Source organism: Lissotriton helveticus, chromosome 1_1, assembly GCF_964261635.1.
Source record: "Lissotriton helveticus chromosome 1_1, aLisHel1.1, whole genome shotgun sequence".
Classification (NCBI taxonomy): Eukaryota; Metazoa; Chordata; class Amphibia; order Caudata; family Salamandridae; genus Lissotriton; species Lissotriton helveticus.
Window position 1 is genome coordinate 2,084,082,770 of NC_136057.1, and position 17,719 is coordinate 2,084,100,488.

Genomic DNA, 17,719 nt, shown 5'->3' on the forward strand with positions numbered 1-17,719 from the left:
TATATAGAAAATAATCAATATCAGAGGTGATGCAGGCAGGAGGGTTCCTTTTTTCACCTGTTGTGGGGGTGCCCAGTGCTGCAAATGTATTGGAGGAAAGTGGGGGACATCATGACAGAAGTAGAGGAATTGGAAGTCTTATTAGACCCAAGATGGTTCCTGCTGCTTATTTCAAATGAACAGTCTTGGCCCAGCCACGCGTATAAATTGTTAAAATGGGCGGCAGTAATTGCGAAAATTAATATTGCTAAGCACTGGGGGGGCGGTGGCCCCACCGGAGGTGTCACGATGGGCTTCAGACCTATATAGGTGTCAACGAGCAGAGCACACGGTATATCTGAGTAGGGGGTGCCTGAAAAAAATGGGAGAAAATATGGGAGTCTTGGCGTGTATACCGAGACAAGTGATGCCGAATACATGTAATAGGAATAGGTGGGGGGGTGGGGGGTGCTGGTCCTGAGGTCGTTTGTCTACAAGTATGTTTATTATAAACCTGGAAAACGGAAACATGTAACTTGTACTCGGCTGCAATGTAACCGAAGTGATCTGTTAAATGCTGAGCATGTTAATAAAAAAGGTTTCTTTTTAAATAATGAACTAAAAGGTTCTACAATAGTTCAAATATCTTCAACCAACACATGCAAACAGACAAAAATGTGAAGTAGCAACTGCGTCTTGACTTCACAAGATGAGACAGCCAAAGCACTTGTGTATAATGCCAATTTAAAGTTGCTTTCACTGCTGATGCTCATAATGTGAGGCATTCCCCACCCTAAATACCCCCAAGTTTGACACTGCCAAATCTGCCCTTGTGGGGAATCAATGTCCAATTTAACAAATGGAAGCCAAATGGGACCTCGAAGTGCAAGTAAAGCAACAATAGCCCCAAAAGTGCACATTGATATCTCTTCTGATCTTTCAGTACAGATAACTGACTAACATATACACCATTCAAATTCATTTCATGTTTCACCATACTAATTCAACACTAATCCTTATAGTTTCCAGAGTAGCATGCTACTCGCCCAAAAAGCGCTTCAAAACCCCATCAGTGTAGCTAGAGCTATATAAATACAATCCTCTTTCCCTCTTCTATCCCGCCAGCTACCCCTCTATCCAAATAACTGAATAACATATCCACCACTCAAATTACTTCATATTTCACTATACTAATTTTCAACACTAATCCTTTATAGGTTCCGGAGTAGCGTGTTACTCACCCGAAAAGCGCTCCAACACCCATCAGAGCTAACAGGTGCTATATGAATGCAAACCTTTCTTCCCCTTCTCTCTCTCCGCTATCCTTCTCACTCCAAATAACGGACTAATATCCACCAATCAAATTACTTTCATATTTCACCATACTAATTCACCACTAATCTTTTATGGGTTTCCGGAGTAGCGTGCTTCACCACCTTATCAGGGGTAACAAGCGCTATATAAATACAGACCTTTTTTCCTTTTCTATCCTTCTGCTATCCTTCCGAATCCAAATAACTGACTAACCTATCCACCACTTAAAATGTACGTGCATGTTTTCCTATACTAATTCAACACTAATCCTCTATGGGTCCCTATACAAATGCAATTACAATACAGTACAATGTCCAACAACAATGTTCAGGGACTTCTTTTTGCACCTCCTGACTGTAAACAAGACAAGACAACCTGTGATAAAAAAGAACTATCAGAAGTAGGTGACTGAACAATTCAACCATTATTTTAATATTCTGAATATCATCATCGGTAAATTCTGAAATAGAAGGTATAACAAATATTTTCCACATGTAGCTTTCAATCGTTTGCACTCCTCCACATGCACACACACCTGAGGATGGATTGGATCAGCGAAGCTCCAAATAATAATCAGTACTGGTGTCAACAATAACTTTGCTGACGCGTTTATTCGATCTTCATAGGAAAGCCTTTCTGCCAGTGAAACGGCCACTAACCCTAAAGAAAGATATAAAAAACGAATAGGTCAATAAATGTATTTTCCTTATATTATTTTCTTTTCTAGTTTTAGTTTGACAAGAAATTACAATTAGCGGAGAATTGAAGGCATGTCATTACAGAAATCGTTCCTTCACTAATCAAATCGCAATCCATGAAGTCATATTTGTACAAAGCATGTATTAATCTCCGTTTATTTAGGTGTCACCGCTGCAAACCGCAAGTTAACAAACAGTGCATTAACGGGTTTCTCCAAAAATGATTTGTCCATAAGTATACAAGCACAAATCAATCTTCTTAAATTGTAGCTAAGTTTGATCTAAGGGCACAGCTGCTGTAACGACAAGTCACATGGATGTAATCCTAGTGCTTGGCTGCTTGTTATCTCTGAATTCATAAAAGGTATTATAATTCCAAATGAATTTTTATAAAAAAATGTTTGCCAAAATAAGTACAATTTACTAGAAAACATGCCGAATGTTCTGTCTTTTCTCAACTCAGCCTAACTGTAAACACAACAGTGCACTTAATTCAAAACACCACTGAGCAAAACTGATAACAAGTGAAGTCCTGAAACCTATCACTGTAAAATAGGGAAAAATGTCCCTTGCACTTCAAGACCCATCAAAGATTAAATAATCCTATCACGCTGAGAAGGGAGTCAGTTATGCAGTTGTGTTTGCAACACAGTTAAGATAAATAAACATTAGGACCCGGTTTGAAACTGGGGGCTCAACATGCAGAAAGGTGTGCATGGCATTTGTAAATTCAGAGAGAACAGCTCGGGTTAAAAAAACAGGATTCTAATAATTAACTGTTGGGATGGAAAAGTGCCTCATATAGTGACGACATGCACCCCTGCCTTGAGTGCCCCAGCTACCACGATCTCTGTATCCCTGGTGCTGATTTTTGTTGTCATGGGCGAACAAGGATCATGCATGTCTGCTATGACAAAGGCCTGTCTTACGGACTGCGGTCTTTTAGGACCAGTAGGGGCACCCAAAGCACTACCCTCATACTGGTGAAAGGCTACTGCCTTTGTGTAGGAGTCTGGCTTAGTATATGGTGCTCACCCTGCTTAATCCAGACAACCCTTATTGGTGATTTTAATGGTTTTAGATAACACTAGAAAGCACTCTAAGTGGTAGCTGTGGAGAGCAGCCTTCAGGCTCAGTCTAGAAGGAGTGTAAAGCAGCTTCTTTTACCAGTATCTAATTTTATGGTCTATGTTAAGTGAAAAAGAACCACACAGTTCAGTTATAAAAATAAAACATATACTTATTATAAACACTCACTAACACATTGCAATATCTCCTACCCGGAGATATAACCACCATACACACAATACTTTGGAAACAGAACACGTAAGTAGCACAAAAACATAGTGGTCTCCAGGGGGAGACCAACCCATATTCTAAAATTGTAGAATGCGAACCACGACCTAAGTCGAGACTGGACTCATCCGTCCCACGTCGGATGTCAAGAGCCATGGGGTCAGTGTCTGGCAGCGACACCAACAAGCCTTGGCAACGGCAACCAACGTAGTTGTAGAAAAAGGTGCAGTGTTGGGACCAGCAAGGTCCAAGGGACTCACCGCAAGCAGGTAAGTCAGAGAAGGCACTGAGCAAGCAGAGGAGTCTACTGGAGCCAAAGAAGACCCTAAAGAGGACCCAAAAGCCTAAGGCACATGAGTGGCAAGAGGACTTCGAGCAGCTCACCAAAGGATAAAGGCCCACAGTGCAAAGGATGCAGAGAAGGCTAAGATCTTGGCTGCAGGAAAGGTTTGAGGTTGGAGCTTCTTGGAGCTTGAAGATCTGTGGAGGAGAGAGTCAACAAGCCTTGGCAATGGCAAGTTGGTGCTGTACACAGGGGTACTGCCACAGCTATTCCTACAAAGGATCTGGCTTCAAATTTGCTGTGAAGACAGTGCAGGCCTCGAGGATGTTGTAGAACCACCACCAGTGTTGCTGAACCTTTCGGAGTCTGTAAGAGCTCAGGAAGAGCAGACCGGTCTGCTGTGTTGCGGTGCCTGCAGATGCAGGTAGTGACTCTTTCACCCCAAGGGAGAAAAAGTAAGAGAAGGCCCCAACATTTCTAAAAGACTCCTTGTGCGAGAACAACGTTGGGTATACAGGTTGGGCACTAAAACCAGAGATTAAATGAGTTTATCCCTTGGAATGCACTGAACAGAAATTGGAATGTTAGAGACATTACCATTTAAAAAGTAGAAACATAACTGACTAAGTAGTTAAGAAGCAACGCAGCATAGTATGTCCAGGTACAGTCCCTTTACAAACATCAGAACTCGATACCCTGAGAAAATATAAAAATAACTCCATACAGCCCAAATGTATATGACCCCCGAGAAGTGGTGACTGAGGTACATATATTTACGCATTCTACACCATTAGCGTAAGGAATAAACCAATTGTTGAGATGTTACCTTCTAAAAAGTAGAAACATAACTGACTAAGTAGTTATGAGGCAACACAGCATAGTATGTCCTCTTACAGCCCCTTTACAAACATCAGAACTCGATACTCTGTGAGAAAATATCAAAATAACTTCATACAGCCCAAATGTATATGACCCCCGAGAAGTGGTGACGAAGGTACATTTATTTACGCTTTCTACACCTTTAGCGTAAGTAATACACCATTTGTTGATATAGGAGAATCTCTAGGCAGATGGAGAGTACGACTTCTCTAATTTTTTCGAATCCAAATAGTTGTTTCTGTCAAAAAAGTCCTTCAATTCCCCTGGAGACACGGACCCCGAACAGGGTTCACGGAGTCGAGCTCCAGCAGCTGACTGGAAACTACAGTTCCTATCGGGCTTTGCTCGCTTCCTGCAAACGCACAAGTGTGACGCACAACGGAAGCCCCCTGCTCTCACGCCCTACCCACCGACCAACGGCAATGTCGGGTGAGTTACACACATATAGAGGGGCCCTTCTAACAGCACGGTGCGAGAGCCAGGGATCACGAATACCAAACTGGTTGAACACCGGGCAGGACCTTTGGAGTAGTAAGTTGAACATGTTACGACAATGATCGAGGTAATCTGAAATGTGTTTAAATTATGAGTTCTAACACAGGAGTGTTCTACCTCTATTTTTTACTTCCTGTAACAGGGTTTGACTACAAGGTTACATGATGCCATTTACATTAGCATTCCCCTCTAATTGGGTAAGGATGTATGGGCAGATAATATGACACGAATGGTGTACAAGACAATACAGACACCATGTATGATATCTCTACGCAGGAGTGAGTCCACTTAAGCAAGACATGTGCATTGTGATACGGATGTTTTTAATCGCGAGTGATGTATCTGGACTATGCAATTTTCACTTAAAAGCACGATTTGTAAGCTACTATAAAACGCACTCTACGTAAAAGGTAACTTCGGAACAATGGATCCATTAATTCTCTGCCAGTTTGATCAAGCAGGCATGGATCTTGGTATGAAAAAGACGTATGCACCTATGCATGATGGATGCAATTACATAACGGGACTGTAATTGTAATGCGATTTCTTTGTCCCACCTTCTTCTTTCCTTACAGGTGGAATTTTTTGAATACAGAGGAAGGAAGATAACTATTCTCCCCCATGTTATTTATTTTATTGTTACTTTTGTCACAAAGGTAGTGTAATGATTTCCAGACTGGTTCTGCGGGAACGTCAGGAATCCGGAGAATAATCCTCAGCCTTCCCCTACGGCCTTTCGACTCTATCAGACTCTTTTTCTCCTTAATAGTGACATACCTGGATTCAAACTTCCCTCTCTCTTTCTTCCTTTCCTGTATTCGATGTTCTATTTTAACAACTAAATCAATGAGATCTGTACAGGATTCAGGCAAGTCGACTATTTGTGATAGGGCATCTTTCAGGTCGTCTCTCAAACCCCTGTAAAACAACGTACTGCGTTTCTCTTCAGGCCAGTTGGACTCAACCACCAACCTGCAGAATGATGTTATGTACGCAACAAGATCCTGATTCCCCTGTTTAAGGCCCAACAACTCAGTATCAGAGGAATGGGTATAGATATGTCTATCAAACAATTTGCGAAATTCCCTCTTGAATGCTGGAAAACTATGCAACAGTGGATCATCTCTGTCCACCAAAGGAATGGCCCAATCAGCCGCAGAACCACTCAGGTATGATATAACGAAAGCAACTCTGGCCTGGTCAGATGGAAAACATTGAGCTTTACAAGAAAATTGCAGCTGGCATTGACTAAGGAATGCTGCACACCGGGCCGCTTCCCCGGAAAACCTCTCAGGGGGTGCTCGAGGGATGGAGGGAGTAGTAGTGACCTGCACCACTGGTGGTCCCACACTTGATCCACCTCCCGAGGCTCCTGAAGTTTGTTGGCGCTGAAGAGTATCCACTCTAGTAGCTAAGGCCGGAGTTTCAGCTTGTAAGTTCCCTATCATACCGGCGATATCCGCCAGCGACACTGCTCCCAATTCCATGACGCTCGGGCAGAACACACCACTTGGGCTTTGCGTTCTGTAATGATTTCCAGACTGGTTCCGCAGGAGCGTCAGGAATCCGGAGAATAATCCTCAGCCTTCCCCTAAGGCCTTTCGACTCTATCAGACTCTAGAGTACCGAATGGCTCGCCAGGGGAAAACAGGGTAACAAAACAAGGAAAGGTTGGGGAAGACAATAGGTCTTGGCTGTGGACTTCAGAGTGGACGCTTGGTGAAACACAGGCTGTAAGGGAAGGAATATATTACCATCTACACTTGATAACATCAGAACGTGTATGCACAATGTCTATTACATAAATATGAACATCACCTACCACAACTAAACGTCTGTACTTTGGGACATGGTTGAAGGGTAGAATAAGGTGTTCGTGTTTCTGTGCACAACAAGACAAAAGATAATCAAAACTCTATTCCAACCTACACTATCATGTGAAAGGAAATAGTGTATAAATCTCACTTTGCTATGTTCTGGATAAAACTGGAAGAACATCCAATTCTTCTTCAAGGCTGGATACGTGAATACGAGCCGTTACCTTGCAGTATGTAAAGGGTTATCTGCCACATGAGAATCACACTTAGTTATCCACTCTTGTAACCCCCCGATATATTATAATAAAGGCAGCGCAATGCGCTGTTACCGTGATTCTTGTAGATGAGCCTTGAAATCACACCACACTCTGGTCCATGCAAGTTCCCCCAAAATAATACCAAAGGGAGGAACGGTGTGAGGATACACACTATGGGAGTCAACTTTGATCGGGGAATCAAATTACTAATGAACGGCAGTGCCCGGCCGGATGGCGGGGATAGACCCGACCGCCGGGCGGAGCACCAGGAGTAGGGGAGAATGGAGTGGCTGTGCCCAGCCGGATGGCGGGGATAGACCCGGCCGCCGGGCGGAGCACAAGGTTTGGGAACTAATCAGAAAAGAAAAACAAACACGGACTGAATAACCCGAGATAAGGGTAAAATACGAACAACACAGAATATACTGACTTCAGGTTGGGAAAGGACAGGGCGGCGAAGTAACTGGAGGAACGACCTCAGAAATGCCGCCGAACGCAAACACCCTCACGGAGGAGGCAGGAAACAAACAGGAAACGTAGTACTAAAGGGAAACCAGAAGTCAGGCAAAATGAACCGGGACAGAACACTTGGAAGTTAGGCTAGACGCAAGAACGCAAAGCGGCGTTCCGTTGATCTAAGGCGTCTTATATAGTGTCATGCGATTAAAGATACAGTTCGAGTGGGACGTCGGGGCATGACAGCTAGCAGCTTTCTGCGCCTACATTTATATATAGGTCAAGGCAAGTTTTGTTTTATCAACACCGGGCAGGGAATATTCACTGTGCACTGACGAAAGCCCATGACATTTTTGGCCACTGAATGTTTGAGCTGAAACATGTTGGCAGTCTATTAGGGTCTTAGGACCATACCCTCCAAAGTAGACCAGATTTTACAATTTTTTACTATCCATTACATCCCCACCAATAAAGGGATACCTTGGGGGTGTAGTAGGATTTTTATCTTTAAATCCCCCTGGCCTACATTTCCTAAGAGCTCCCTGAAATACGGTTGAGCCCACCCTGACCTTTAGGAGTCAGGGTGAATCCGGTCATGAAGCATGACACCAATGGGGTGTGTGAGGGTTAAATAACAAAAGGAATTTCTTCCTTTCCGCTTCTTGCGGTATACACCGCCAAAAGAAGTTGAGAAGGCCTTTAGGAGCCACACTAGAGTTTGGATACATTTTTGTGAGTACACTTACAAGTGTACAATAGTGGCCAATCTGGAGTGTACCTAAGTACCAATCATGTAAAATTTAGGGATGAAGCCCAGAGACTGGGATCCTGATTAGCAGGATCCCAGTTAGACTAGTCAGTAAAACACAATGACACCAGCAAAAATGGGGGTGAGAATAAAAGCAGGTCCTACTTTCCTACACTTTGCCAGGAGTGAAGCATGCGCACAGTGGTGCCAGCATACTGTATAGTAATCAGTAGAAGTGAACAGGCCTTTTTACCTGTGTTACAGGAGCTCACTCATGTAAAAGTCTGATACTGTGTGCTTAACTCATCCTTTGCCTTCATCAAGTTAGTATGTAGTGCTGTGCAGCACGTGTGTGCATGCATGTGCTGTGTGTGTGTGTGCCTGTTAATTGTGAAACATATGGAGGACTCTGGGTTCCATTTTGGAAGACCCAGGGCTGACTGGAGAAGCATGTAGTGTTAGGGGAATCTCCCCAGACAAATTTTTGCATTACTTCATTCCTGTGAGATAGGTGGGGGAAACCCCAGCAGAAAAGAGCCAGGCTTTTTAGTACACTTCAAAGGGTATTCTTTGATTCAGGAGAGGTCACTGGAAACTGGCACATCTCAGGAATGAGATGGGGCTGATGAGAGAATTATAAGGAGTAGGTTTGGGACGCTAGGGTAACTTTTTGATACACATACTACTGTGGCTGGCATCCAGGTGTGAACCTCTACTGCCTCCCATGACCAGTGTTATGGGGCTTCATGTTTGGAGTCCCTCCTGCTATGACAGATTGCTTTCTGGAGGAAGGACAGGACAGAGTTGGGACCTCAAAAGGAAGTAAACCTCCATCCCAAACCTCAAAGATAGAGACTCTTAATCACATTTGGTGTCAGGAAATGGACTATAAGAGGGGGAGCGCAAGGTCCCAAAAATTGTCAACAGTCTAACAGCCAGTCAGGATGTGCAAGGAGGCGAAGTTCTGCAAGACTAATGCCTATGACCAGGACTGGGGGCTAATACCTGTCAGTCTCGCAGCTGAGTGAGGGGGACATAGCCCATGAAAACCATGCCAACCTGCCAAATAAAAAAGAACCCAATGCCGGACCTTCCAGTCTGCACTTCACGATTTGTTTCGTAGATTAAAAGTCATTTGCACAATTCCTCCAGCACTGCCGTTATTCAGTGCACCTGTGTACCAGATCCTTGGTCAATAAAGCATATGGAGGTGCACCAGGTAAAGAAGTCCAATCAGGCACATTTAATCAAAAAAACATTATTTTCTCTTTTTTCGTTTTTTTTTTATCCTTATTTACATTCGCTGTCCAGCCAACGTGTTTCGTTCCAAAAACAATAGGAACTTTATCAGGGTTGAAAACTAATTAACATGAAAGCCAAATCAACAAAAACAGACAATTCAAAGTAAATAAAAACAGACAAGTCAAAATAAGCGGCACAAGACACTACAAAACCACCCGTTAAATTATATCACTGTCCAAGACATGTTTGGTCCCTGAGTAAGAATGTGAGGAATGGGAACTGATGTTACACATTGAAACGAGACAATTAAATATGCCATATCACAGAGAGCACATATACATCTAATAGGGCAGCGAAACAGACATAAAAAAAACCCACATATTAATAAGAAACACAACGTGTAAGTAAAGGCATTTAAATATGAAAAAATAAAAGATCGAAAGGGGAGAACATAAAATCTAAATTCTAAACATTAATTAGAGACCTTGTAAACAATATTATGCCCATTATGCTAAAAGGCATTGACGCACTTTAGAAAAATTAGAGTAGAAAGGAGACAATGAATTGAATTGTACGTCCAAAAATGTCCTACGTAGCACAACCAATTGAATCCATTTTGAGTATTAAAAGGCATCCCAAAGCAGTATCTTCATAAGAAATGCCTGGGGTATAACCAATTCACAATAGATATACCAATGAATGAGAAATGTGAACAATAGATATAGCAGTGAAGGAAAGATGCAAAGCACCAAATCACAAAGGGTAAAAGTGGATTTGGAGAAGCACTTGAAAATAAACATAAATTAAGAAAAACCGAAAAAGACCAGCATGTGCATAGAAGAGATATGTGTATGTACGTAGATAGTGAGACGACCACCACCAATATGTGTAATCAAATCCATACAGTAAAACATTAACCCAATGTCTCACCTCAATCTTCTATGACTGTATGTGATGGTCAAAGCAATGCTCAATATCCTTGTTCCAGCTAGATACTTTGGCAACTTGGGGATTTCCCTGGGGCATCACTGTGCCTCTCGTTTAATGCCTGATTTGAATTCAATCAATAGTAACTAGAGAACGTTCCTAAATGATACTAATAAAGTTAACCCTGTGTGAATTACAAAATAAATCACCCCCAATGCCGTCATTAAAACACTCTTTTATCTGAAACGGCTTATTGATTTGGCTCGTTTCGCTATGGCATCCTAAAATAATTAATTATATCAAATACTTCTCTCAAACCACACCACTACCATATTGGCAAAAATATTGCGTATTATTTCTATGTGAACTCATTCTGTCCATATCTCGAGCGTCTATGTCCTGCAGAGATGTAACCCCCAGTAAATTCTGCACCCATTGAATCTGAGAAATGTGCCATATCAAAAACACCACAAGGAAAACTGCCTACGATTTAAAGCTAATGATTGATGGCCCCACCGTGTGAGGTATCCTTAAGTTTCTTCAACTCCCCATTTATGCATGCGCTTGTCCTGCTCAACCAACCCCTCTCTCATCTAATAAAAACAACTCAGAGGGGCGCCGTTGGAAATTGGGGTCTCTAGTTGGCAAGGGTTTGCACCTTCGTCCAAGTAGGAACCCTTCCTTCTAATCAGGATAAGGGAGTTACACTCCTAAAATAACCCCTGCTCACCCCCATGGTAGCTTGGCACAAGCAGTCAAGCTTATCTTAGAGGCAATGTGTAAAACATGTGCACATAACCAACAGCGAAAGCACTACAAAAGGAAACCACACGAGTTTAGAAAAATATCAAATATTTGTTTATACTTAAAACAAGACCAAAAACGATAAAGATACACAATACAGTACTTAGAAATATTCAGTTATCAAAATAAACTTCAAATAAAGTTCCTTGAAGTGGATAGCTCCGTCTGGGCTATCACGGCATTGTAAACAAAAATTTCCAAACAGTTCTGGCTGACCGCGGCGTCGCGGGCCAGCTATGGTGTTGGGAAGACCCACAAAACAGTACCTTCAGAAATGCAGAACATTGACAACCTCTCGGTTCTGGAGGTCGGTTCAGGTGTTGTCGGTCCCTTGAAGTCACAGGCATTGCAGATCGAACTACCCGCAGTTTAAGTCAGGAGTGCCGGCGTTTGCAGGAGTCGGGTGCTGCGGTGCAAAGTGCAGCAGTGCGGTGTGTGGTCCCTCAGGTTGCAGTGCAGGCAGCGGCTCAGTGACGGTCGTCCAGTGGAGTAGATGAGACCAGGGCTGCGGTGATTTGATGCGAGTCGCGGTGCTGTCAGGTCATGTGCAAGCAGTGGCATCGTCATTGCTGAAGCGCCGTCGTCGTGTGACGGACTGGAGTTGATGGTGCCGGCGTTGGTAGGCCAAGGCTGTGGTGCGGGATGAGGACAGTGCGTTGTGTAACTTACGAGCTGTGCCCTCGAACCACGGTGCAAGCAGCGGCATCGATGTCAGTGTGAAGTGGCGTCGTGGGGGATACCAAGATGGCATCGCAAATCGGGTGGTACGAAGTGCGGTGCCCACAGGTTGCAGTGCAAGCAGAGGCTCGGTAGTGGCGTTAGATGGTGTAGTCTGTGAGACAAGGGTTGCGGTGCGGCGGTACCTTCAGGACAGTCCCCAGTGCTGAGGGCAGAACAACTTGAAGTCTTTGCTGTTTCTGAGACTTCTTGAACAGGGGGCAAGCTCTACCTCAAGCCCTTGGAGAAACTCACAAAAAGAAATTGTAGAAAGTTTAGTCCAGTCCTTTCACTGCCCAAGACAGAAGCAGCCACTGCAGGCCAATACAGCAAAGCACAAAGCAAAGTGGTCGTCCCTCCTAACAGCTTTTCCAGCTCATCTTCTTGGCAGTCTTCTTGGTTCCAAAAGAGTTCTAAAGTTTAGGGGTTTGGCTCCACTTTATATAGCCCAAAAAATCATTTGTCCTCTCAGGCAGAGAGTGTCAGTGCCCAGCCAGAACCAGTTCTGTCCTCTCTGGTGCAGCTTTCTGACAGGAGGTGGAGACAGCATTGTCAGAGGCAGACCAGGCCCATTCAGGTGAAAGAACATCTCCCCCTACTCTAAAGGCAGCCCAGGTCCATTCAGCCCATCCCTGACTCTGGAGCCACTGTTCCTCCCCAGCCTCAGTCATCCCAAAACCAGACAGTCAATCCATAAACCGATAAGAGGCACACTGGATGGCTGAGCAAGAAAATACCTATTTTCTAAAAGTGGTATTTTCAAACACAGAATGTAAAAGTCACTTTCACTAAAGATGCATCTTTAGATTCTGAGTTCAGGCGTACTAAACTTTATTTCTCTACCTTCTTCCCAGGGTCAGTTATGTTTATAAGATGTTATAATTTCTTGTGGGAGTCACAGTTCCTCTAAGACAGAAGTTGAGTAGAGAGTGGGAGGCTAGAGTTGTTCTCAAATTATAGTGTCTGGGGACAGTGTGTCCTTGTCTTGGCGCCCTCACACAACCCGGAGGATGTCATGCTTCATCATTGGGCAATGCTCCTCATCGGGCAGGCGCTGCAATGCCCTATGGGTCCCTCAAAGGATCACTTTATCGCAGATCTTTCAAGTGATAAAGTTGTACGGGTGTGTGCAGGTCTGAATGGCAGTGGTGTCCAGGTCTAAAGTTAAGAAATGGCTGGAGGGGTGGCTAGAAAATTTAATAGGGAATAGCCCCTCTGTCATCAGTAAAAAACCTGGAGGTTGTGTAGCATGAGGGTGGTAATGGCCCTCGGTAGCTAGATAGGATTAGTTACTTACCTGTAATCCTAGTTCTCTTCCAGGGGTATACTCATTAAAGTCATAAGCACTGAATTATCTCCGCCAATGAGCGGGAACCCGGAACACATAAACAATATACATATATATGTGTAAATATATCAAAAAGTACATAGTACTAAACTAATTATACACATATACATGTATAATAACCATAATATGCAGCCTAACATATATACATAGGCTAATAAAGCCAAAATTACACATGTTCTGAAGCATGAAAATATGATGTATATAAATGCAATAAACAGGCATGAGCCTAAAATGCCTTTCATAACCATGAAGAACTTTTATTTTCATCAAAGAACCTGTTGTAAACAGAGTATTAGCCTAAAAGGCTGCATATGAAAAAATATCTGTGTACAGAAAATCAGACTGGCACCCTGCCTTTAAGGCCCCAGAGAATCTGCACACTTTGCCTTTAAGGCCTCCAGGAGAACTCTGTTCCCATCATGCACCACAGGTGACAGTTAGGTCAGTTCTTTTGTACGGTACAGTAAACTTTAGAGGGGATCTGCACTTAAAAACTTCATAATACATATTGAAAACCTCAATGCTACTGCTCGCCCGGGGAGGCGGGAGGGTGCTTATGACTTTAATGAGTATACCCCTGGAAGAGAACTAGGATTACAGGTAAGTAACTAATCCTTCTCTTCCAGAGGATACTCATTAATAGTCATAAGCACTGAATAGAGTAGCAAGCTCATACCCACAAGAAGCGGGCGAACAGATAAATGCATACACTTTTAAACCATAGTGTTTAGCTAGAATTAGCAAACAAATTTCTGAGGGATGCATGTCCCACTTGTGCATCAACCTGCGCATCAGAATCTATACAGTAATGGCGTGTAAACGTATGCACTGAACGCCAAGTAGCTGCTTTACATATCTCTGACATAGCCACATTCCTAAGGAGAGCTGTGGTAAAAGCTTTCCCCCTCGTAGAATGCGCCCTAGGTCTACCTGATAAAGACTTGTGGGCTAGCTGATAAGCCAGTAGAATACATGACACTATCCATCTAGAAATGGATCTCTTGGACGCTGCCAAACCAGTATTTGTAGGACCATAGTTCACAAAAAGACGGTCAGTGTGCCTCAAAGACTTTGTTTTATCTAAGTAAAATTTCAAAACCCTTTTCAGATCTAACGAATGTAGAGCCCGTTCAGCCGGACTCGAAGGGTTTGGGAAGAAAGTAGGCAATGTTATGGTTTGATTAATATGAAAATCCGACACCACCTTGGGTAGGAAAGCAGGATGAGTTCTGAGCACCACTCTGTTTCCATGAAAAATAGTGTACGGTTCATTGCAACACAGAGCCTGGATTTCGCTCACCCTACGAGCAGAAGTGATGGCCACCAGGAACGCTACTTTCCAAGATAAGTGTTGTAAAGACGCTTTATGTATGGGTTCAAAGGGGGGACCCATTAACTTGGTCAACACCACATTAAGCTCCCAAGGTGGAGAAGGAGACCTGACTGGAGGATATACCTTCCTTAAGCCTTCTAGAAAATCCTTCACCACAGGAATCCGAAAGAAAGATATCTGTCTTGGCGATTTTCTATAAGCAGTTATTGCAGTAAGATGGACCTTGATGGAACTAAACTGCAAACCAGATTCAGCAAGATAAAGTAGATAAGGTAAGATCACCTGTTCTTGACCATGAATAGGGTCAAGACCCTTACTCTGGCACCAAAGGTAAAAGCGTTTCCACTTAAATCCGTAGGATTGTCTTGTAGAAGGTCGCTTTGCCTCCTTAAGAATATTCATACACTCCGGATTCAGCTGCAAGTGCCCGTACTGGATGACTTCAGGAGCCATGCTGCCAAGCGCAGGGAGGGCAGATTGGGATGAAACACTCGCCCCATCTGTTTGGACAGAAGATACGGGCGACAAGGCAATCTCATGTGTGGTACTTCTGACAACTGGAGAAGATCTGGGAACCACCACTGGCGTGGCCACTCTGGGCAAATCAGTATCATTCTGGAGTCGGTCTTGTACATCCTGTTGATCACTGCTGGTATCAACGGTGTCGGTGGAAAGGCGTACAGCAAGTTTTGACACCAGTTTATCAAAAGGGCATTCCCTTGAGACCCTTTCTGGAAGAACCTGGACGCGAAGACGGGGCATTTTGTGTTTGCCGCGTCTGCGAACAGATCGATGTCTGGTGTTCCCCAAGCCTGGAAAATGCTGTGCACGACGTCTTCGTTGAGAACCCAGTCGTGCGCTTCGACGAAGTCTCTGCTGAGTTCGTCCGCCTGTGAGTTGAGACTCCCTGGCAGGTGAACCGCTGTTATTGACAGGTCTCGTGCTAGCAGCCAATGCCAAATGGTCTTGGCTTCTATGGACAGAGTCCTGGAACCCTCCTGCTTGTTTAAGTAATACATTGTAGTTGTATTGTCTGTTTGCACCAGGAGGGACCGAGTCTGTAGAGATGGTGCCAGGGACTTGAGAGCAAGATGGACCGCTCTGAGTTCGAGTAGATTGATGTGATATCCTTTCTCGAAGTCTGACCATAGCCCTTGTACCTGCAGAGGGCCCATATGAGCCCCCCAACCTTGGAGAGAGGCGTCTGTGATCAGAGTCCGCGTTGGTGGGTCCTGATAAAAAGGAACTCCCTTCATCAAGTGTGTCTTCTTCATCCACCACCGGATGGAATCTCTTGCAGACTGTTGGAGATGAATTTGATCCTCCCAGCAACCCGTCCTCTGCTTCCACTGATCTTCTAGACACTGTTGTAGAGGACGCATATGCAAACGTGCGTTTGGAACGATGAAGATGCACGATGCCATGGACCCCAGAAGAGAGGACACTTGCTGATCTGTTGGACGTGCAGACTGAAGGAGAAGAATACACTTCGCCTTGAGGGATAACCACCTCTCCTCCGAAGGACACACGTTTTCTTTTTCCGTGTCCAGTTGAGCACCCAGGTAGTGGATCTTCTGGGTGGGGTTCATTATGGACTTCTTGTAATTGACTTGAAGACCCAACCTATACATGAGTTGGAGGCATAGCGATAGATGTTCTTCCAGTAGAGATGGGGATGAACGCTTCAGAAGCCAGTCGTCTAAGTACGGATATATGAAAATCCGTCTCTTTCGAAGACAAGCCGCAACTACCGCCATACATTTGGAAAATGTTCTGGGAGCTGATCTCAGGCCGAATGGGAGTACTGCGTACTGATAGTGATGAGCAGCTACTTGAAACCTGATAAACTTGCGATGTTTTCTGGATACCGGAACATGAAAATAAGCATCCTTCAGATCGATGGAGCACATCCAATGCCCCTGATGCAACTGGAGGAAGATCTGATGAAGAGCCAGCATTCGAAACCTCTCCTTTTGAATGAATCTGTTCAACCATCTCAAATCCAGAATGGGTCTGAACTCCGTAGCTGGACCTTTTTTCTTTACGAGAAAAAATCGAGAGTATAGGCCTTGACATCTCTGCTGAGATGGTACTAGTTCTATGGCCTTCTTCTTCAGAAGAATGTTCGCTTCCTGTTGTAAACGCTTTACATTCCACTGTAACCTCTTTAGAGGACGCATGACCGGGGGTGGCTTCTTGAATCTCAAAAGGTAACCGTTCTGAATGATACCCAGCACCCATCTGTCCTTTGTGATCTGTTTCCACTCGTCCAGAAAACACACAATACTTCCTCCAACCGGAGTGGCACACGGTTGTGGAGGAAGCCTCCGTTCATTGTTTTTGAGGCTGTTTGGTAGCGGATGACTGCTGCCTATTTCCATTGCCTCTGCCTCGCCCAGGTCGCCGCTGTTGGAATTGCGACCTCTGTTGATTCTGGCCTTGGTTTTGCGAGGACCAATTCGTCTGTTGGCTCCTCTGCTGGAAAGATCTCTTGTCAAAGGGACGAAAATTACCCCGACGTTTAAATTCTTTCTTCTTTTCAAGACCTACGGCCTTAAGAGTGTCCAACTCAACTTTCATCTTGGACATCTCATCATCAGCGTGAGATCCAAACAGAGTCGAACCATTAAATGGTAAATTAACTATTTTCCTCTGAGCCTCAGGCTTTAGCCCAGTAAGGCGAAGCCAAGCTGAACGCCTAGCACAAACACCATGTGCATAGCCATGTGCTGACAGATCCGCCGAATCAGCAGTCGCGCTAATGCTCTGATTAGCCACCAGTCCGCCTTCTTCCACAATTTCCAGGAAATCCTTTTGATCTTCCTTAGGGAGTTTATCCGCAAAACGAGCCACTGAGTCCCAGAGCAGACGATCATAGCGGCCCAGTAAGCTGCCGCACTGGCCACTCTCATGACCGACCCCGAGGTGTTACACATTCTTCGCCCCCAAGGAATCCATACTCTTGCTATCCTTTTCAGGTGGAGCAGAAGAGGTAGATGCTGCAGAATGCGCTTTTCTGACTGCCGCTACAATAAGTGAGTCTGGAGGTGGGTCAGAGCGCAAAAATAGTGGATCTTCTTCTGGAGCCTTGTACTTTTTTGCAATCCTAGAAGGACCTGAACCCAC

General features: G+C 44.2%; 1 protein-coding gene across 1 annotated transcript in view; it reads right to left on the reverse strand.

Annotated features, from left to right (window-relative positions):
- Window positions 1–17,719, reverse strand: part of DNAI3 (dynein axonemal intermediate chain 3) — a 1,062,540-nt gene that overhangs the window by 641,968 nt on the left and 402,853 nt on the right. The window contains exon 10 of the mRNA XM_078645562.1: window positions 1,829–1,953. Coding sequence (XP_078501688.1) covers window positions 1,829–1,953 — 125 coding nt within the window. The remainder of the gene's footprint in view (window positions 1–1,828; window positions 1,954–17,719) is intronic.